Source organism: Callithrix jacchus, chromosome 1, assembly GCF_049354715.1.
Source record: "Callithrix jacchus isolate 240 chromosome 1, calJac240_pri, whole genome shotgun sequence".
In the NCBI taxonomy this organism is placed as follows: Eukaryota; Metazoa; Chordata; class Mammalia; order Primates; family Cebidae; genus Callithrix; species Callithrix jacchus.
Window position 1 is genome coordinate 170,522,023 of NC_133502.1, and position 23,279 is coordinate 170,545,301.

General features: G+C 42.7%; 1 protein-coding gene across 5 annotated transcripts in view; it reads right to left on the minus strand.

Annotated features, from left to right (window-relative positions):
- The window catches only part of TTLL11 (tubulin tyrosine ligase like 11), a 273,689-nt gene that overhangs the window by 219,074 nt on the left and 31,336 nt on the right, over positions 1-23,279 (minus strand). For all 5 annotated transcript variants that reach the window (XM_078375581.1, XM_054236534.2, XM_035256455.3 and 2 more), the window contains exon 2: positions 195-291. Coding sequence is in view for 4 of the 5 variants with exons in the window: in XM_054236534.2 (XP_054092509.1) it covers positions 195-291 (97 nt within the window). In the remaining variant the exon portion in view is untranslated. The remainder of the gene's footprint in view (positions 1-194; positions 292-23,279) is intronic.

Sequence of the window (23,279 nt, forward strand, 5' to 3'; positions counted from 1 at the left end):
CCAAGAAAGGCTGTCTTTGATTCTTTAAAAGCCTGTCTCCAATCCTTAAACCCTTAGTGGCTAGGGAACACAGCAATTCCCTATTAAGAGTCCTCAAGTTTGGTCTCAAAAATAACTGTCATGTTTTTGTAGAAGAGTGTACCTGGGACTTGGCCCTAGAAACATTTTTAAATGTCGACAATAATAGCAGATACCTGGAAACTTGTTCACTTGACCGGAGAATATGTCATTGTCATGAAATGAAACTCCATGCCAGTAGATGTCACAAGGCAAGCGTCGGCCAAATGGGAACTAGAAGAGAAAAAAATGTGACTCATAATATGAATAAGAAGAGCAGCGATCACAATGAGTACCCATTATGTACAAATTCCTGGCACCCTGGTGTACTTACCATGGTTTAATCCTTATAATAAGCATGTGAGGTAGCCAAATATTCTTTCCCATTTTAGAGATGAGGAAACAGATTCAGACAGGTTTAACAATTGCTCCAAGTGGCAGAGCTCTGATTACATGTGGCAGACACTACACCCCTGGCTTTGCAGGCACCACTTCACCTTAATCCTTGTAACTACCGTATAAAGGACTACTCCCATTTTGCTGATTCAAAACCTAGGGCTGACAGAGGTAATTTAACATGCCCAAGGATCACACACAGCTGTAAGGGGAGGAACCAGGATCTGAGTCCAGGTCTATCTGAATTTCAAGCCCATACATCCTTTTCTCTGAAAATTACAACCCTCAACCAAACCCAAAGAATAAGCTTTCAGAGTCTCTCTCTCTCTCTCTGTCTCATACACACACACACACACACACACACACACACACACACACACACACACACATGCTCCATGTGGATAAGATGAATCCCAGTGCCTATAATGGTTCCTGAAACTCATAAAGACTTCCTGAATTAATAAATGAACAAATCAGGCGTGGTCATCTGACTCAAGATGAGATAACCAGATTCTCTCTTCCAGGAATCTGGAAATCAGAGATGCCAGACAACCTCTGCTGGCCCTTGAACTGGCAGGGATAAAAAGCCAGAGCCAGGCAGCTGTGCTTGGCTGTGTACACAGGAGCAAAGACAGCCAGTCTGCAGAGAGACAAGAAAGGAGCAGGTGTGGGAAGGAAAGCAGAGACGAGACCACGTAGCCCTAGAAACTTAGACTGAGTGGCCTCAGAGCCGCATGAGCCTGTTAAGATAGCCTTGTATCCTGAGAATACCTTTTTGGTCTTCTAAAATCCTGTTTGGCACAAGCTATAGCGTTTCAATTATTTGCAGCCAGGAAATCTCTCACTGAGACAAAAGGGCCTGTTCTTTCCACTACATCCTGCTGCTTCTCAAAGTTATCAACAAGCTCTGCATTTAATGAACATATTTTTTAAATCTGTAACTCAGATGGATGACCTTGTTAAAGGAGAAAAGAGAGGCCATGTTAGTTCATATTCAGAACTTGCTTGTGAAAAGTGCACACGAATAGAAATGCCGACACATTAAATAAAGTCTTTTGATTTTCCCATTCTAGGACTATAGGTAATAAGAATTTTTATCTACTTGGAGTTGAGGGACCAAGGTCCCATGGAAAAACATAGCCTTACTAATGAAAAGGTGGTAACTCAATGCTGTCCATCCATTCCACATTAAAATGAAGCCAGACTCAAGTCCTTTAAATCAGTCACATTAGTTCAAAGCTGTGCACAGTGAGGCATACGTTGTACACTCTACTCACATTAATTTATAGCATTTTGCTCATTTTCCTTTTATGCAATGGGCTGTAAGTTATTAATTCAGTAGTCATAAATACAAAGAGATGCAACAGACGTTATTTTCTTCTAGCTGTTAAGTGCTGATACAGAGAGGGAGAAAATAACCAGAATTGAGCTATCCAAGCAAAGGGAAAAGTGACTTTGTTGCCCACAATGAAGAACCAACACCTTGTCAGTGGGCAACCCAATGATTCTTATCTCCCTTTTCATCACTCTCCATTCCTTCCCATTCTCATGAATACCAGATTGCCCCCTCCATTTAGAAGCACTTTAGCTCATTCAGTTGTGAGAAACTACCATTTTTAAAAACATATCCATTCACTCAGTAATTACTACATGCCAGACACTGTGCTAGGTGCTACATATATGGAGGACATAATTTGAAATAAGTCCCAGGATTCACAATCCTACCTCTTTTTAAGCTCCTTTAAGAAAAAAAAAACCTGTCTGCTTACACAGCTAACATCATACTTAATGGTAAAATACTAAAAGCTTTTCCTCCATGATAAGGAATAAGACAAAGTTGGCCACTTTCACCACTTCTATTCAACATCAACATAGTATTAGAAATTCTAGCCAAAATAGGCAAGAGAAAGAAATAAAAGGTGTCCACATTTGAAAACAAGAAGCAAAATTATGTTTGTAGATGACATGATCCCATATGTAGAAAACTCTAATGATTTCACATAAAATATTAAAAGTAATAAACAAATTCAGCAAAGTTGCAGGATACAAAATCAACACATAAAAATCAATTGTGTTCCTATATATAATTATAAACAATCCAAAAATGACTTTTTTTTTTTTTGAGATGGCGTTTCGCTCTTGTTACCCAGGCTGGAGCTCAACAGCGAGATCTCGGCTCACCGCAACCTCCACCTCCTGGGTTCAGGCAATTCTCCTGCCTCAGCCTCCTGAGTAGCTGGGATTACAGGCATGCACCACCATGCCCAGCTAATTTTTTTAATTTTTAGTAGAGACGGGGTTTCACCATGTTGACCAGGATGGTCTTGATCTCTTGACCTCGTGATCCACCCGCCTCGGCCTCCCAAGTGCTGGGATTACAGGCGTGAGCCACCGCGCCCAGCCCCAAAAAGGACATTTTTTAAAGAATCCCATTTATAATATCACCAAAAAGAATAAAATACTTATGAATTAACCAAAGAGGTGAAAGATTTATACACTGAAAATTATAAAGAATTTGTAAAAGAAATTAAAGAAGATATTAATACAAATAAACAAGAAGATATCCTATGCTCATAGACTGGAAGGGTTAATACTGTCAAGATGTCAGTACGACACGAAATGATCTATAGATGCAATGCAGTCTCTACCAAAATCCTAATAACTTTTTTTCAGAATTAAAAAATTCATCCTAAAATTCATATGGCATTATGAGGGACCCCAAATAGCCAAAACAATCTTAAAAACAAAGAAAGAACCAGGTGGAGGTCCCACACTTCCCTTTTTTTTGTTTGAGACAAAGTCTTGTTCCAGGCTGGAGTGCAGTGGTGCAATTGCAGCTCTTATTGCAACCTCTGCCTCCTGGGCTCAAGCGATTCTTCCACCTCAGCCTCCCAAGTGGCTGGGATTACAGGCACCCGCCAGCACACCTGGCTAATTTTTGTGTTTTTAGTAGAGGCTGGGTTTTGCCATGTCAGCCAGGCTGATCTTGAACTCCTGACACCTCAGGTGATCCACCCACCTCAGCCTCCCAAAGTACTGGGATTAAAGGCATGAGCCACTGTGTCCAGCCTGGAGGTCTCACATTTCCTGATATCAAAACTTGTAACAAAGCTATGGTAACCAGATAATATATAAAATAACAATGAGTTACCACCAGACACCTATTCGAATGGCCAAAGTCCAAAACACTGACCACACCAAATGTTGGCAAGGATGTCAAGCAACAGGAACTCTCATTCCTTTCTGATGGAAATGCAAAATGGTAAAGTCACAGACTCCCCTCTGCCAGCCTGTCCACCTCAAGTTGGGCCGCTTACTTCTTGGCACTTGCACTGTCACTGTGACTATTTTCAATCCTTTAAGGATACAGCACTTGATTGTTTGGTGGCCTGGGTTTCTTCATGTCATCCTTCCACCTGGGATCTTCTGGCTGGGCTTGCCCATCCACTCCCACCTCCATGATGAACCCTCAGCTCTCATTGTGGCATCTGTCACTAGACCCATCACAGGCCATTCTGCAACATCTTTATTCATCTGTCAGCCTGGCCACTTTGCAAACTCTTTAAGTACAAGGAGACTCCCAGGCTCATCAGTGTAGCCCTAATACCAAGTCTTCAGCACACTGTAGGCTTTGTTTTTAACCTTTCTGGGGTCATACATTTCTTTGAGATTCTTGCCAGAAAAGCACACACATGCACAAAACCTTCCACATGAGCTTAGGAGATTCAAAGACTCCCTACGGCCCCTAGTTGTTCTCAGATACCAGTGTTAGCAATGCCTGCAGTAATGTTTCATGAATGAATGAACTCACAAACAACAGCCACTCAAATACATGTCATCATCATCATCACTACATTAGCATTTGGTAATGCTTACTCCTATGTCTATGGTTAAACACTTTACATGTATTACCTTATTTAATCCACAAAACACAATAAAGGTGCTACTATTAACCCTATGATTAACCCTATGATAAAGGTTATGATATAGGTGCTACTATTAACCCTATTTGCAAATGAGGGCAGCGAGCATTAGGAGAGTAAATAACTTTCCCAAGGTCACAGAGGTATGATAGTAAGGGCAGAGGCAGGATCAAATCCAGGTCTGCCCAATTCCAAGGCCCATGCACTTAAGCACTACAGATGCCCTTTCAAAGATAGTTATAGTCTTATTTACTAGTTCTACATGAATCATGTAACTAACCTACCCTACATGCTACCATCTTTGTCACAAAAAAAGTTCCTCCCCCAGAGTATACACCTGGGTGGACCCGAAATCTTTTCCCTCTTGACCAGAAGAACTAAAAACAAACTTGCAAAACGGTCACGTTCAAACAAGAACTGAAGCTGTTAAATGTTCTTTGAGCAAATCTGTGTTTAAGGAATTGATGTTCCGGTCCCTCTTCTAATGGCCCAAAGAGAAAGTTCAAGTACCCCTGGGGATTTTGCAAAATGAAATTTCACACTTAACGCTGATGAAAGCACAATTCACATTCTGTCCTTTGTGAATTATTTTCTTCATAAAGCTTCTCTATGAACAGAAAGCATTTCAAGTGACTGAGGACAAAGGTGGCAAATAAGCTTTGATATGAGCAAGCCTGTGTGCAATGCATCTGCAGGTGGAAATGGTCCAAATGGCTGCTCTAAGATGAGGGGTCCAAAGTACTCAAAGGAAACAGGGAAGGTGTGGTGGCCAAGGCACCAAGCATGGACTAGCAAGACCCTGGCTCAAGCCCCAAGCCACCATGCCTCACTGTGTCAGAGACTCTGACGCAGTGATCTTGCCCCTGTAAGCTTTCACAGCTCAGCCACAATGGAGAAAAGCAATAGCAGTAAAACCTGTCCACCTCCCAGGGCTGTTATGTGGACTGAGATAGCACAAGGGAAAGTACTTTGCAAACAGTACATTGCTGTTATATGAAACAGGTTATTATTTTTAATGTCCAAGGAAGTCACTTCAACAAGTAACTTCAATTTAAAAAGACGCCAACCAAATATCGCATATCATTAGGACAGCTCTTGAGTAAGGACACTGCGGGGCTGCACTTGGGAAACCTTCCATGGTGCCTTCAGGCAGGTTAATAGAGCTCTCAACAGTGTCCCCCTGGCATTCTGTTGATGCAGGTAGCACAGCCACTGCCTTACAGGGCATTTATGTTTACATGACTGCCTCCCCAACCTGACAGAATGCTTCAGAGACATTTTATTCTTCTTCCTATCCTCTCCCCCATTTGTGGTCTGAAGCCTCCAAGATGGTCCCCAATGATCCCTGCCTCCTAGAATTCATTCCTTTGTGTGTCCTCTCCCACACTGTCACAGGTTTGGTCTAGATGACCAATGGAATACAGCAAAAGTGATGAGCTGTCACTTGTGATATTTTGGATATCTTTGTAAAAAGACTATGGCTTGGCCGGGCACAGTGGCTCAGGCCTGTAATCCCAGCACTTTGGGAGGCCAAGATGGGTGAATCAGGACGTCAGGTATTCCAGACCAGCCTGACCAACATAGTGAAACCCCATCGCTATGAAAAACACAAAAATTAGCTGGGTGTGGTGGCATATGCCTGTAATTCCAGCTACTCAGGAGGCTGAGGCAGGAGAACTGCTTGAACCCAGGAGGCAGAGGTTGCAGCGAGCCAATATCATGTCACTGCACTCCAGCCTGGGTGACAGAGTGAGACTGTCTCAAAAAAAGCAGAACAAAGACTATGGCTTCTGGCTTGGTCTCCCAACTCCCCCTTGCTTTGGGAATACCTAAGGAGGCGCCCACATGGTAAGCAATTGAAGTCACCTGCCATCAGCCATATGAGTGAGCTTGGAAGTAGATCCGTCAGCCCCAGTCAAGTACTCAGTGTCTGCGGCCCTGACCAACAGCTTGACTCTAGCCTCATGAAAAAGCCAGAACCACCCAGCTAAGTCACACTCAGATTCCTAACCCTCAGAAATGGTGTGAGATCATGGATGCTTTTGTTTTAAGCTGCTAAGTTTTGGGGACAACACCAATGCATAATGAATGCACCATTTCAGTTTTCAGTTTTAGAGCAAGGTCCCAGAGGAAGAACATGTTCTGAGAATGAAGGAATTTAAGATCAATATATCCTTATAATATAATGAATATCATAATTACTCTTGAGTACTTAACTGTATGCCAGGTATCTTACATAAATGCCTCCAATTTTCAGATGAAGAAATATAATCCCATTGCTAATAAGTGGCAAACCCAGAATTTGAAGGTATGTTGGTTTATCTCCAAAGATCACACTCCTTCAGTTCAACTAAGGGGATGGATGGATGGATAAAATGAGTACATACAGCAGACAGTTGTGACAAACACTTCAAAGAAGATGCCATAAATGTCTTTAATATGCCCTGCAGTTTCTACTGTGGCATCCGTTCTGTGGCCTGGCATAAGTTATCTGAAACCCAGTCATACCACATCACCTTTGGCCTAGTTAAAACTTTCCCTCCCATGTGGCTGTGATACTGCCTGCTTGGGGCTCATCCTGTGGACCCAAAACCCAACAATCACAGCTGTTGCCTACAACAAAATTTAATCACCAACACCAGAGTCAGTATGTCTCTCTCTCCTCTCTCTCTCTCCCTCCCTCTCTCTCTCTCTCTCCTCTCTCTCTCTCTCTCTCTTATGCTCACTCACTTGCTCTTACTTCCCATTCACTGGTTGAGCTCCCTGTCCCCTCCAGACTTCCAGATGGTCCGCAGTCAATACCCCTAACCTCTTTGGATCCTCTGAGTAATAAATTTCTTCTGTTTCACCTCCTCATTGTGTCTCATCTGACACATACCCAAACCTAACTTTCCCCTGGTCAGGGCTCTCCTAGAGAGTAGCCATCGTGGCTTGTGGCCACGCTCAACACAGAGACCTCAAGACCAAATTAGAAAGAATCCATAACAATAAAAGTCACAAAAGAAAAACAGCACGGAAAAGTCCAGAAGAGCCAATTAAGACAAAGAAGGGACTAAGTAACTCCCCTTCAAGAGTGGATGAAAAAAAAAATCTATCAGTCTTCTTCAATCAAGAAAACAAACCAACTAGGAAAATACTGGTGGAAATTGATAAAATCCTCAAGGGTGTGACCGGATGGAACACAGTTCTATCTGCCAAACGTGAGCACATCAAAAGGAGGCATGTCCCTTTCAGGCCTGAAAAATGGAGTCCCGCTCACTTCTCTGCCTTACTTCTCACATCTCAGTGAAAAGCATTGCTCCCCAGAGGAGAAATCCACCCCAACTGAAGGGCTCAGGAAAATGCCAGGTTCATTCTTGCCTATGGAAAATGGGGCAGGTGAGAAAAGATTTCCTCATGCTGGCGAGGGACCAGACAGCTTTCTGACTGCAGTGTCTTTGTATGGGGCTGGCGGGGAAGCCTACCTGTGGGAGCAACTTCAAGCCTGTTTCTCTATGGGAAAAATAATGTCAACTTGATTGGGTCACCACAGGAATTAATAATATGTTTGGACCACCTAGCTCTGGGCCTGACACACAATGCTTGATGGATAGTAGGTGTTCAAAAAACACTATCTTCCTTCTTCTCTTCCATTATTTCCTACCATTCTTCACCTCATACTTAGTGGCTGATAAGACTTTTTGAAACTCCTCCTTCACCCATCTTTCTATTACCCAAAAGAGCTAGGAGATGGGGGTACTGCAGGACTAGCCTAAGTTTAAATGTGCACATGGTCCAATCAGGGTATTAAAGCCATGTGAGTCATCATGACTAGGCATACAACCTCTAGAGAAAGCCCACAAGTGCAGAAATGCTCCTTCCCTTGAGTTCAGGAACTTGGATTCAAATCTCAGCCCTGCCAACTATTAAAGGCCTTGGTTTCATCATCTGAGAAAGATGAGTAGCAGAGCCTCCCTCACAGGGATGTTGTAAAGATGAAAACAACCGCATAGGTGAAAGTCTGTTTGTGAACGGCCTGGTAGACAGTGGGAGTTAAATTAGTCCAATTAGAGATTATTGAGAGCAAGCCTCCTGGAATGTTTGCCTAATTAAGTCCCTTGGTGAGAAAGGCAGAGAGGAAGGGTCCCTAGACAGGCCAGATGGCAGAGAAAGCAGAAGCTGGCCCTCCACAAACCCACCTCAGGAAAAACAGTCCATCAAGCATGGCTCCAGTCACCTGGGTTCCAGGAGCTGGGTTGGGGTAGAGGCAGACATGTGGACAGACCTGCAAATGCACTCCACGTGCCAGAGTGCTGTGTGAGAGTCTGGAGGGAAGAGCAGTGGTTTCTGATCTAGATGAGAAAAGCTTAAAGGAGGGGCCCCTGGAGCTGGGGGTGAAGTAGGCCTTTGCAAAGGAAGAGTTGAAGGGAAATCAGGCAGAGGGATCAGTGCACATGAACTGGGGAGTCTGGGACAGCAGAGATGTCCCCCATGCCTGGAGCCTGGGAGGGCAGGGGAACAGCCAAAGCTGGAGAGGTCCATGCAGCCCACACAGATCACTGCGGGCTCACAGGGCAAGCTGCAGAGCTGGAGCTTGACTCTGCAGGTGAAGGAAGTGCCCAAGCAGGTCTATGTGCAAAGTGCCCAGTGCCCAAGCAGGGCTATGTCAGACCAGGGGAGAATGGAGGGTGGACGAGGTGTAGAGAGAGACTGAAAGCAGCCAGGACTATGAGGATGCCGGCCAAGGCTGGGAGAAAGGGAGGGAGCATGGGGGATAACTGGGCCCAGAAAAAAGTATGCACGGGGAGCAGGGCTAGGGGAAGGCATGGGGGAGTAAGGACAATCATGAGCTCCATGTGCAAGGACTGCTCTGAAAGTCCATGCACTTCACAGGCCCCTTCCCTTTTGCCCATAGGCTATATTCCTGTCTCACCGCCGACAGGTTCCTAGTCATTCGAGGTTCTTAGTTGTTCGGGAATCTGAAGGGAGAGGCTCCTACAGGGATAACTAGCACTCTGAAGAGCTTTCCAATGTAATAAAGGCGCTGTCTGGCTCCAGTGGGTTTCCCAGGAACACAATGATTACTCATCCTCTAATAGAGCCAATAAATATCGCAAGAGGATAAGTAATTAACAACCTTTTGCTGGAAAGTAGCAATTCTTGTGATCTATGAAGTTTCCTTTTCCTGTTCTCTTCTTCATTATTGCAAATATGATACCCCGGGTAAGCGTGCCATTCATCCTTCACTGAGTTAATCACCAAAGCATGTTGTATTTTTTATTAAATCCATTCATTATAGTTGACTCATATGAATGAAAGCTGGAAGAGCCACAGTGAGGCCCATCGTCCACCTTGCTTCCGCTTGTGATTGCAATACTTTTAATGAGATCAAAATTGTTATCAGACAATTTAACAATGGGGAGAAAAAACCCTGTCAGCAGGAGAGGAAGATAACCTTACTCCTTTCATAATTTCAGTGTACCACAGAACTCTCGTCCAGCTATTTATTCTGCTGTCTAATTTCCCACCCATAAAGAATCTTTATTAGTAGTAATTATATTATTACGCAAGAGAAAAAGAAAAACTTCACAAACTTCTAAAGTGATTTATACCTTGGCTTGCAATTTTAATTAAAATTCCAGTTTATTTAGCAAATAGCTCTGAAAAGATTAGATACCAATTTACCACTATGTTCTTTTTCCACTTTCCAATTCATAAGGGTGACATAAACAACAAAATAGTCACTTTAAGTGACTCTTACTTCATTCCATCATAATTCAGCCTATAGAAAAGAGCTCCAACATCAATTATAAATCATAAATTAACTCCATTACACCCTGAAAATTAGCAACAATCATCTCCCAGTTCTCTACTTCCTCACAGTTGGTAAATTGTATCAATTCGCCACCAGGCCTCAAATTACTCAGACTCTTCTACATCAAAACATTAAATGGTTTATTAACTGAAATGGAAACAAAGAAAATCAGGTTTCCATGTCAGCAACACTTACCTCCCATCCAGGATATCAGATGACTTTATCCAAAGTCACACCTGACTTCTCTTAGGGCGGCTTTTCCCCAGTTAACCAGGAACCCAGGCCAATTCAGTACTTTCCCCAATAACAAGTCCCACCAGAGTGTTGGTCTAAAGGCACCATGGTGTTGCCAGCCGTAAATTCATTTATTCAACACATAAGCAAGTCATGACTTTGAGACAGGTATTATGCTTGGGGAATGCTCAGAAGTTCCACACACAGGAGCAGAGGGTTAGAGGTGAGAGGCAAAGCTGAAGAGGGGAAGTACTAGTCAGGGTTTTCTAGAAAGACAGAACTATTAGAAAGAATTAATTAAGAAGAATTAACTCACACCATCACAAGGTCCCACAATAGGCTGTCTGCAAGCTGAGGAGCAAGGAAGCCAGTCCGAGTGCCAAAGCTGGAGAACTTGGAATGTTCAAAGGCAGGAAGCATCCAGCATGGGAGAAAGATGTGGGCTGGGGGGCTAAACCAGTCCAGGCTTTTCATATTTTTCAGTCTGCTTTATATTCTAGTTGCACTGGCAGCTGATTAGATGGCCCCCAACCAGATTAAGGGTGGGTCCACCTTTCCCAGCCCACTGACTCAAATGTTAATCTCCTTTAGCAACACCCTCAAAGACACACCCAGAATCAATACTTTGCGTCCTTCGATCCAATCAAGTTGACATTCAGTATTAACCATCACAGGGAACAAAGGAGGATGAATGAACCAGTGGACAAGTCAGACAAATAATGCCTGCAGCCACCATCTAAGTCAAGTTTTTTACCTATGCTGTCAAATTTCCAGTCAGAGCTCCACATCACCTTGTAAATAGCTGTCATATCCCCATTTCACAGAAGGAGCAACCAAGGCTTGGAGAGGCAGAAGCTATTTGAACTGACTCTTGTTTAAAAAAAAAGGGGTGGGGCGGGGGAAGTTACCAAAAGACTGGGGAGGGAGGGTTTTCCCTCAGGAGGAAGCCAATCGCCTGGACAAAGACTGAGCAGAGAGCAGCCACGAGCCCCAGGAACCCAAGGAGCCGGTCCTGTCTGTGGCCACTAACTCGCTGAGCCGCCTCAGGCATTCACAGACCTCTTCAAGCCTATTTCCCCATTTGCCACATGCAGGATATTTCCCATTCTGCAAATCAACAAGACCCTGCTCTTCTTTTCCAGCAACTGACAATGACTTGTGCTGAGCCCAACATATCTAGTGCTGCTAAAATAATGTATCCAAGGGAGAAAGAAGAGGTTTCCTAGAGGACTAACTAAAGGTCAATGGGCTCTGCCTCCCTCAAAATTCATTTGCTCCTCGTAATCCCAAAAACCAGCCTGTATCTCCCACAGATGTGCCACAAGAGCCTCAAGTCATACCATCACATATTAACAAAAATTAATATTATTGTACTGATAATTTCTGTAATAATGAAAATGGTGACTACTATTTATGTGCTGTGTATATTACATGTGCTATCTCAATTCACCCTCACACCAACACTATGAAATAGGTACATATATTATTTTCACTTTATCTAAGTGAAAAACCTAAATTAAGAGCAATTAATTAACTGGTTTATTTACCCCTCTGGTACTGCATCCAGGAAGTGGTAGAACAAGAACTAGAACCCAGCCCCGTTAAATACTTAGGCCCCACAGAACTGAGCCTAGGAGAAATGAATGAGGTTCCTTTAACTAACACAGAACTGCAGTGATGATGGAGCGTGTACTGAGTTCCTAAACTCATTTGCATGACAAGAGTCAGGGGAGGGACCCAGCCCCACCTAGGAGCTCTCCAGAGTGCTGAACAGACTGCCAAAGCATTCCCACTCAAAGCACTGCGTCTTCCACCAGGGTGCCTCTGACTATGCCAAGCCTCACCTCTTGATATCAGTGCCCAACAGAACCACTAATGCAATTGTGTTGGGAATGGGAGTATAAACAGGAGGAAAAAAATAACTTTTAGAAGAACTGAGCTAGAGGGACAACAGGACATCAATCAGAGGTATCCCACAGGAACTGGAAATTCAGGAACTGGAGTAGAGAGAAGCCAAAGCAAGAAGGGCACATGTCTGCTTCAGAGAGGAATCACAGAGAAGAGAAATGATGAATGGATGGATGTGTTCCCAGAGTGATTACTGAGAAAGAGCAAAGGCCAGAGGTGGGAAGGGAAGGAGACTTCTTTCAGCTGCCCTAGACAGTTGGCACCAAGAACAAATATTGCTTAAAACCCCACTATTGTATTAAAGGTGTCCAGGGAGAACAGCATTTTACTGCCTGTAGATTTGAATCTGTGAATAAATCCCCACCACCACTCCTAAACCTCCAGTAAGAAAGACTAAGAAATGACAAAGTGTGTTCCAGGGAAAAAAGAAAGTGATCTGCTGTAAGGTGACATGACTCAAGCTCAAATCCACTTTTTTTTTTTTTTTGAGACATAATCTCACTCTGTTGCCATGCTAGAGTGCACTGGCATGACCTCAGCTCACTGCAACCTTTGGCTCCCAGGTTCAAGCGATTTTCCTGCCTCAGCCTTCCAAGTGAGCCCACCACCATGCCTGGTTAATTTGTACTTTTGGTAGAGCCAGGGTTTTGCCATGTTGGCCAGACTGGTCTCGAACTCCTGGCCTCAAGTGATCCACCTGCCTTGGCCTCCCAAAGTGCTGGGATTACAAGTGTGAGCCACTGCAACCGGCCAGTCATATCCACTTTTAATTGAAGTGAAAACATCTTAAAAATTTGAGAAGTCATTTGGAAAGACCCTGAGCTTCTCTTTGGCCTTCCAGACCACAGAACCTAAAGGCTTACATAAAGGGATATTTATAAACACATCTCTCCCTCTGGTGGTAAAAGAGATATTTAAAAAGCACATTTATTCTCTGGCTCTACCCCCACTTCCACCCTCCTACATACCTTACATAAGAATAGTTATCCCCTTTTATGAACTAGGTCTTTCATTCAAGCAAACTTCATTATGAATCAACTCAATGTCAGGAACTGGGGGGTCCAGAAAAGAGTAAGGTTCAGTCCTGTCTTCAAGATGGACTTGTAAACCAATGATAATGCAAATTAATAAATGTTCTAGTAGATGAGGGCCACAGGGCTACAGGAGCATGAAACAGAGTGAGTTATTCCACTGGAAGGAAAGGTGAGGTGAATTTGCCAAGTCTAGAAGCCAGGAAGGTAGGGTAGGCATGGGACCATGAGGGAGCATGACTGTAAGTTTCCTCGAGGCAGGGACACCTTAATGATCCCCATGCTGCTGGTGCCTAGCCCAGTGCCTGGGAGGGAGTAGGCACGAAACCGATGCTAGACAAATGAATGGCATGTAGCTCAATGTGGAGTGGGAAAAGCATGCCCACAGGACCTTGCAACAGACAGGGAACTCAGTGGAGCCAGAATCCATAAGCCTCAAGACCAATTTTAATGTGAAACTGCTCAAGCCTTCAGCTGTCATGTGCAGGTTTGGTCCTCCATTTCCCCAGCCAAGGATTTAGTAATAATGTTCATGTCTACCTCACCAATGGGGAAAGGAAATATATGACCACAGTGTGGTCCAGTTTCAAAAGGGATAGGCCAGCTCTCAGCTGCAAGAGGGAGAGTCCACTCTGCTATTTAGCATTTTAAAATGTATCATCAGCAATAACTGCACAAATTTTATGGGACAGGCGGCTAGTGCATATGGGCATCTTTATCAAATTTTGGAGTCTTCTTTTGTTTCTGATGTTGAGCTGTAAGTTCCAAATCTTCTCATTTTTCACAGCTCAACACAGCTAACAGCTGTGGCCAAATCCAGTGCTTTCACTAGCTCCTTGAGATGAGAGCTGTTATTCCTCTACTAAGTATTTAAGCAATACCTTTTAATTTACTTAATGAACTCAGAACAAACTGACTGATGGCCCAGCTCAGTAGGCAATGACAGCTGGCATTTCCCTGATGACCAGCTAATGAGGCAATTGCATTAAGTGTGTGTCACCCTCATCAGCTGGCAGGGTCTATTAAGGCAGAGCCAGGCCACGTATGCTTTCAGTCAGCTTCCACAGCATGCAGGTCCTTAAGCTCTCTGGGACTGGCTTAAACACCTCTGTATTACCATGCTGTGATAAATCTGATGCTTTCTTGGTGCATTTGAGGAAACCGAGCCAGTCAAGTTAGCTTTGGAAAAGCCTGTATCCTATTGCAAATAATGATTAGAAGAAATACTGTAATCCTGATTAATTCATCCACTTTTCAAATGTTAATCAAAGGCCTAGCATGTGTTAGCTACTAGGCTAAGTGCTGGGATATAAAAGAAAACCACTATCACCACGTTTGCTGAACATTCACTATGTGCCAGGCATGCTAAACACTTCCAACGTATAAAGTCACTTAAAACTCCTAACAACCCTAGAAGTAAGTACTATTATCATACCCATTTTACAGATGAGGAAACTGAGGCACAGAGCAGTAAACTTGCCTCAGTTTTCGACCTCATAAGTGGCAGAGCCAGGAACAAACCCAGCCAAAATGACTCTAGAGATGAATGAAATGTAGCTCCAATCCTAGAGAAGCTCGAAGTTTCTTGGAGAAATACACAGACATGCAGACATGTACACATGCGCACTTAATGCTCTGTGATCCAGAAAAAAATGCATAACCTGTATTAACTTTCTATTGCTGCACAAAAAAAATTAATACAAACGTGGTGCCTGAAGACAACACCTATTTATTAATTCACAGTTCTTTAGGTAAGAGTCCACCATGGTGTAACTGGTTTTTCTTCTTCCCTGCTCATCCCAGGCACGTCCCACTGTATTTAATAAAGCAGCTAATCTCATGAACACTTTGTTGTTATACCTCAGAGTGCACTGAGGGCTTGATCTCATACAAAGCCGTGACACTGCACTGTTTAGAGGAGGCTGTTGGAGGATGCTATCCACCACATCACACAAGGGCTCCTTTATGAAGCCCTCTGGGGGAGTTTCTCCCAGCCTTAGTGCTAGGAAAAGACAGACTTCTCTTCAACATCTTCTATTTGATCTGATAGATATGACTTATACTTGGTACACTTCTGTTTTTCCTTGGCAACCAGAAAGCTCAGAACCAAATCTATGTCCCATCATAAAAACTGTGCAAGATCTTTATATTGTGCAATTTTTTTTGAGACAGAGTCTTGCTCTGTCACCCAGGCTGGAGTCAGTGGCATGATCGTGGTTCACCGCAGCCTCTGCTTCCCAGGTTCAAGCAATTCTTCTGCCTCAGCCTCCCAAATAGCTGAGATTACAGGTGCCTACCACCACAACTTGCTAACTTTCGTATTTTTAGTAGAAATGTGGTTTCACCATCTTGGCCAGGCTGGTATTAAACTCCTGACCCCAGGTGATCCACCCACCTTGGCCTCCCAAAGTGCTGGGATTACAGGTGCGATATATTATGCATTTCTAGATATTAACTTTCCCCAGATTTTTTTTTAAAGAGATGAAGTCTCACTCCATCACCCATGCTAGAGTGCAGAGGTGCAATTACTGCTCGCTGTAGCCTTGACCTCCTCAGGCTCCAGCAATCCTCCCACCTCATCCTCTCCCATAGCTGAGTGAGGATGCCTCCATGGCATACAGGTGCATGCCACCATGCCTGGCTAATTTTATTTATTTTGTGTAGAGACAGGATCTTGCTATCTTGCCCAGGCTGGTTTTGAACTCCTGGGCTCAAGAGATCCTTCCACCTTGGCTTCCCAAAGGATGGGATTGGCTGGGATTACAAGCCTGGGCCACCGCACCGGACCTGAGTTTATCTTACTATATCATCTTAATTGATCCTTTGCCCTAAATTTTTTACCTAAATTTTAAGAAACCAAAAACTTATAATAATGTGTATCTTTTTGAAAGCCATTTTACATACTTTTTAGGAATAAAATAGGCATAAGTACATATTAAAATAATTTTAAATTTTATCTTGTGAGATTTAAATAATATACAACTTATGTGAGTTAAGATCCTTACTTCAAAATCGACCTATTTTATAATCCATATATGATAACATCAGATCTACTGTTGATTTTTAACTGGAAGAAAATACTTCAAACATGAACTATGCAAAACATATCAGTAATGCTAGAAAACAGGTCACTAGCTGTAGCCATTCAGGTACAGAAAAGATAGTATTGCATTTTAAAATACAATACTATTTATTTTGAAATCACTATCATTGTGATGATACATACAATAGTGCAAAAGCCATTACATTTATTTAAGACCATCTGTATTTAGTTTAGTAGCTTTAAAAGCAAAATTAATTTTCAAAAACTTTCACAGAATTTCTTAAAGGCAATTTTAACTTCTTATGGTTCCCATGTTTCTTAAAACAAAAGCAACAAAATTTATCCAATTCCTTCTCCAAGAATAGGATGGCCAACTAACTCATCCCAGTTTTCCCAGGACTGTCCTGGTTTTAAAACTGAAATCGAGTGTCTTAGGAACCCAGGCATAGGCAAACCAGGACAGCTGGTCACCCTAGCAATGGGGCAGCCTCCTTTTGCCAATGTAAGGAAGAAAGAGCCTATTAATAGCAAGTCCTTCTCATACACTTTAAATTTGAAAGGCAGTCATGTATCTGAAAGGCATTCCTAAGTGTTAGGAAACAATAAAATTGTGAATTTAGTTCACTTAATATCAGCCTGGATTTCATAATGGATTAGAGAGACTCTTCACACATCAATGTTCTTATTCTCTTCTAAAGAATTCCAGGAAAAAAGATTCCATAAAGCTATCTTTGAAATCCATTCTGCCATCCATAATCATTTTAAAATATTAAATTATATCAACAATTATCTCATTTTCCTTCTCAGCACCAAACTGAATAAAGAAGTCTTAAAGATATGCTATCCACAGGAAATCAATTAAAATTATTAAAGACCTCAAAATGGGTCACCAGAACAAAGTTAAAAGACAGTGAAAAACATTCTTTTGACTTGGGGATGGGGGAGAAAAAGAAGACTAAATTCTAAAATGTTAAGAATACTGGAAGTTTTTTAGGATAGTGGGTCAAGCAAAGACCCATAAATCCTTGGTTATAACCTACTCTATTCAGTATAATAACCATAAATGAGTTCCTCAAAATGAAACCACATATTCTCACTCATAGGTGGGTGATGAACAATGAGAATACATGGACACAGGGAGGGGAGCACTACACACTGGGGTCTAATGGGGGAAATAGGGGAGGGACAGCCGGGAGGGGGAACTGGGGAGGGATAGCATGGGGAGAAATGCCAGATGTGGGTGAAGGGGAGGAAGACAGCAAATCACACTGCCATGTGTGTACCTATGCAACTATCTTGCATGTTCTGCACATGTACGCCAAAACCTAAAATGCAATTTTTAAAAAGGCAAACACTACCATTTATTAGATGCCTACTGTTTACTGGTTGCTGTCATGCTCAGTATTTTAATCTCCCTATGCATCTGTTGATAACTAGCATTTATCCATTCTACAGATGAAATAAATTAAGACTCAGTCATTCACACTACACTGTGCTGGGTGTTGGATGAGCAATAATAAACATTAGAGCCATGGTTTCTGCTTTTGTGGAGCTTAGAGTCTAGTGGAGAACGATAGACACAAGAACTCATTACAAAAATAATTATGATGTCGGGCACGGTGGCTCACGCCTGTAATCCCAGCACTTTGGGAGGCCGAGGCGGGTGGATCACGAGGTCAAGAGATCGAGACCATCCTAGTCAACAGGGTGAAACCCCTTCTCTACCAAAAAAAAAATACAAAAAATTAGCTGGGCATGGTGGCGCGTGTCTGTAATCCCAGCTACTCGGGAGGCTGAGGCGGGGGAATTGCCTGAACCCAGGAGGCGGAGGTTGCGGTGAGCCGAGATGGCGCCATTGCACTCCAGCCTGGGTAAACGAGCGAAACTCCGTCTCAAAAATAATAATGATGATAATAATAATAATTATGAGTGACCCAGCTTGGGAGAAATCAAGGAATGCTTTCCTGAAAACTGAAGAGTAAGAAGACAAAGGAGAAGGGAAGAGGCAGGGAGAGAAAGGAGAACAATTTTTTCTTTCTGGGCAGAGGAAACGGCACACAGCGGTCTTAAGTTTAGAACAGTCAGTTGTGTGCCCAGGATTAATCCAATTTATAAGGGGGCAGCTTGGGGTTCTGAGTCCTGTGCTCTCTGACTCCAGAATTCATGTTCCCTCCTCTGTAATACAATGTGAGCCTCGGTGCTTCAATTCTAAAGAGGATGGTCCACAAAGGGGACCAAATTCCCAGCGACAGCACTCAATGTCTCCCAAACCAGTTGCTCAGAAGAATCACCTAAGGAGGCTTGTGGATCACGAGGTCAAGAGATCGAGACCATCCTGGTCAACATGGTTAGCTGGGCATGGTGGTGGGTGCCTGTAATCCCAGCTACTCAGGAGACTGAGGCAGGAGAATTGCCTGAACCCAGGAGGCGGAGGTTGCGGTGAGCCGAGATCGCACCATTGCACTCCAGCCTGGGTAACAAGAGCAAAACTCCGTCTCAAAAATAAATAAATAAATAAATAAATAGTCCCTGGGTCCCACCCCTACTGGCAAATCAAATTTTAACAAATGTTCCAGGCGATTCTTACGATCAGACCAGTTTAGAAGATGCTAAGTTATGGCTTCAGGAAACCTAAAACTCAAAACATTTGTTTACTTAACTGCAATCTCCTGGCCAATTTTAAGAACTGGGTAGAGTTCCTTGAAGTAATTTAGCCTTGCAAGAAGAAAAGGAATGGGAAAAAAATAAAAACCTCTAGAGATCAATCAGCCAGCCAGTCAAATAAAAATGCTGCCCCTCCTTTCTTCCAGATTTCCTATGGGTTTTTACAGCCTCTCATTATAGATTAAGTAATGTCTTCTTAGTATAGGTTATGTGACTTCTGTCAAAACAAAACTGATTCCCACTCCAGGAGGCTCAGTAACACACTACTAATTTGGAGTCATCCCTAATTAAGGACTTGAGTAGTCTCCCAGAAGCAGCAAGATAATAAGAAACTACAAGCCTTGGCTTTCAGCTGGGAGAGGTTATGGATTTAGAATCCAAACAACCTGGGTTCAAATCCCAGACCTACCACTTACTAGACAAACATAGACAAGTTAATGAACGTCTCTGAGCTGTATCTTCCCCAACTGCACATGGGGCTAATAACTACCTCCATCGTAGACTTATTCTGAGGAGCAGGTCAGATAATGGTGGGGGGGTAGCCCAACACTATCAGGTCCTTAACAAATGTTTGTCAATGAATAATAAAACAAGAGTGAACTTATAGCCCAGTAAGAGAAGGGCTGTGCTAATATGCAATCAGCAGTTAATAAAGACATGTTAAATCTTAAAAAGAGAGACTCACAGGCACAAAGCACTGATTCTAAGCTATATTGTAGAAAAACAAGCCCTTCCCAGAATAGAGTGGATTGAATTACAGTATGGTTCTTTGGATAGGATGTTCTTAAATGAGGGTGGAGGGGAAGGAGGAGGAGCGTTAATGTGCTAATTTTGTTCTTAGGTAATAGATTTCCTGGGAGCTGTAAGAACTGAACCCAGGTTCCAAAAATGAGAGCAGACCACAGACTGAAGTGACACCAGCTCAAAGGCTGGTGGACTGGGGAACAGCGTGGTGCTGTGATGGTGGTGGTGGTAGGGTTTGTAGGTCACCTTAGTAATAATAATGTCATCCAATCTAGAAAGTGCTTTAAATGATTTCCCTTCACTAAGAGACAGAAGACACAAGAAGAGAAGTTTGATCAAAGGTGCTGGGGGTAGGGTGGGAGACAACAGGGAAGGGCAAAAAAAATTACTGAGCCAGAGTCCAGGGTCATACCGACAGCAATCTGGCCTTGGAACTAATGGGTGGAGACCATGGAAAGATGGAAACCAGCAGAGCTGACAGTAAGGACTGGACTAGTCACCTAAGAATTGCTGGATCCATGACTTTAAGATTTAAGTATGCCAAAAACCAAACTTGTGGCCATAACAGACATGACTCCCTTTCTCTACTAAGCTTAAAGAGGCCACAGAATCTCTAAGAAGCACTGCAAATCAGCAAATGTCTACACAATAGGTAAAGCTTATTTGATAACCAGGAAAGTTCTGCTAAATCCCCTAATTAAGTCCAGAGTAGTATGGTGTATTAGTCCATTTTCATACTGCTATAAAGAACTGCCCCAGACTGGGCAATTTAGAAACGAAAGAGGTTTAACTGACTCACAGTTCAGCATGGCTGAGGAGGCCTCAGGAAACTTACTATCATAATGGAAGGGGAAGCAAGGCACTTTCTTCACAAGGCGGCAGGAAGGAGAAGTGCTGAGCGAAAGTGGAAGAGCCCCTTATAAAACCATCAGATCTCATGAGAACTCACTCACTATCATGAGAACACCATGGTAGAAACTTCCCCCATGATTCAATCACCTTCACCTGGTCTCTCCCTTGACACATGGGGATTATGGGGATTACAATTCGAGATTTGGGTGGGGACACAAAGCCTAACCATATCATAAAGACATCAAGACTTGAGTTCAAATCCTGATTCTGCATGTGTTGGGCAAGTCACTCAACCTTTGTGAACCCATCCCTTTCTCTGTTTGGAAAACAGGAATAATAATTGCACTTCAAAGGATTCGCAAGAATTCATAAAATAACCTATAAAAACTCCCTAAAACAGAAAAGTCCCCAAATGTGTTTGCTTCTCTACCACTCAAAACAAAAAGAAAAGATGCATTTTGTTTCTATTATGCTGAATCTGACTTTTTGACAGGTGTGGGGTTTAGAAAGCTGGTGGACAAGCTTTCTAAATTTTTTTTTTTTATGTGGGAAGATGAACTCTGGCAGTAAAAGTAGGTTTCCATTGGTTTATAAATCTGCCAATATTATTGCTGCAGAATCTAAACCCAAGGCACCATAGGAAGATAATATAAAGGTCTGTATGAGCAAAATGGTTTTTATTTAACAATTTATTTATTTGAGACAGAGTCTCCTTTTGTAACAGGCTGGAATGTGATCTCAGGTCACTGCAGCCTTTGCCTCCCGGGTTCAAGCGATTCTCCTGCCTCAGCCTCCTGAGTAGCTGCATTACGGGCACCTGCCACAATGACCAGCTAATGGTTTTTTTAATTTTTAGTATACACAGAGTTTCACCTTGGTGGTCAGGTTGGTCTCGAACTCTTGACCTTACATGATCCACTCACCTTGGCCTCCCAAAGTGCTGGGATTACAGGTGTGAGCCATGGTGCTGAGCAAAGGTTTTAAATGTAAACAATGTACTTAATCTCCCACCTTCTCATGACAAGCCAAATCTCAAGTCCTAATTCTTTCTCTTCACAACAGTTACCAGAGTGAAACATTCCAAATTTTATACCTTAGTTTTGAAGAGAATTAAATGTATGGTATGATTCCTAGATTTTTATCCTACAGATATTGTTACACAAGTGCACAAAGACGTATATACAAGGATATGGTCATTGCAGTGTTACATACAGTGGTAACACCCTGGAAATAGCCAATATGTGTCAATAGGGCATTAATTAAGTAAATGATGGTACACTTTTATTATGGAATGTGATGTAGCCATGAAAAAGGATGCAGTAAATCAATAGATAATGATTCAAAACAATAGCTAACTTAGGTTACTAAATTATATAAAAGGCACAGAATTGAGTGGATTATATGAAAGCATTAGGTACATAAAAAGGGCTATTTATACAATATATACCTAGATATACATATCTGGAAACATAGCAAGAAAACTGCTTAAGGTGGTTTGCCTTTGAGGAAGGGAACTACAGGTGGGATGTACTGTTCTACTATGCAGATTTGTTATGACATGCATGTTATTAAATTGCTAATCAATAAAACTGGGATATACAGTAATAATAAAGATAATAATCCACATAGTATTAATAGTCACCGTTATAACATTGTTAGATACCTATTAGTATCACTGGGACTGTTCCGACATTATCTCTCAATCATCCTCTGAGGTGAAGCTTATTATCCCCCATCACTCAGCTCAGGAAATTAAGGTTCAAAGAAGTCAAATCATTCACCCAAATGTACTCAGCTACTAAGAAGCAGAGCCTGGATTTGAAGGTGATTCTGGCCAGCTCCAAATCCTGCACTTTTTCTACACTGCACTGTAGCAGATACTGAGAGTTGTTCACCAAAATCCATTTCCTCTTATTCCTGGACACAACACCGGGCTACATTTCCCAGTCTCCCTGGCACTTGAGTGTGACCAGGTGCCTGAGTTCCAGCCAGTGGGATGGGGACAGAAGTGACATGCACCACTTCCTGGGCTCACTTATAAAAACCTCCTGTATATGCTCCTCCATGCTCTGTCCCCTCTTGCTGCCTGGGTGTAGGTGATGGAGAGGCCCCAGGGAACGACAGAGCCACAGATGGACGATCTTGGGCCCTTGAATGATAACCCTACCAAGGTGAAAGTGGTGCATATCACAAGGGTAAGAAATAGACTTCTAGATGTTGAGACCTTACACATTTGGGCCTACTCATTACAACTGTTTATCCTACTCAACTGAGTACACATAGCAAAGAAAACAAAGACCAAGAAATGCAAAACCCTTTTGTGTTCAACAAATCATCATTAAGTTTTGGAAACCAGATGCTTGGTGCCACAAAGAAAAATCAACACTGAGACAAAGGATCTCTCCGCAAGCAATTTTTACTTCCTGGACTGCAGGAAGGGCACCCTCGCTAGCCATCTTGCCACAAGAGTACAATGAACAAAGGAAAAGCAGACATATTTATCACTTACGCATTGAGGTCGTCCTTACTGCTGTGTCTGATCTCTGTTGGAGCCAGACCTTACAATCTAAACTAAAACCCAATTGGCTAACAACTTTAAACTTTTCTAAATTGGTAAAAGCAATGGCAAGCTG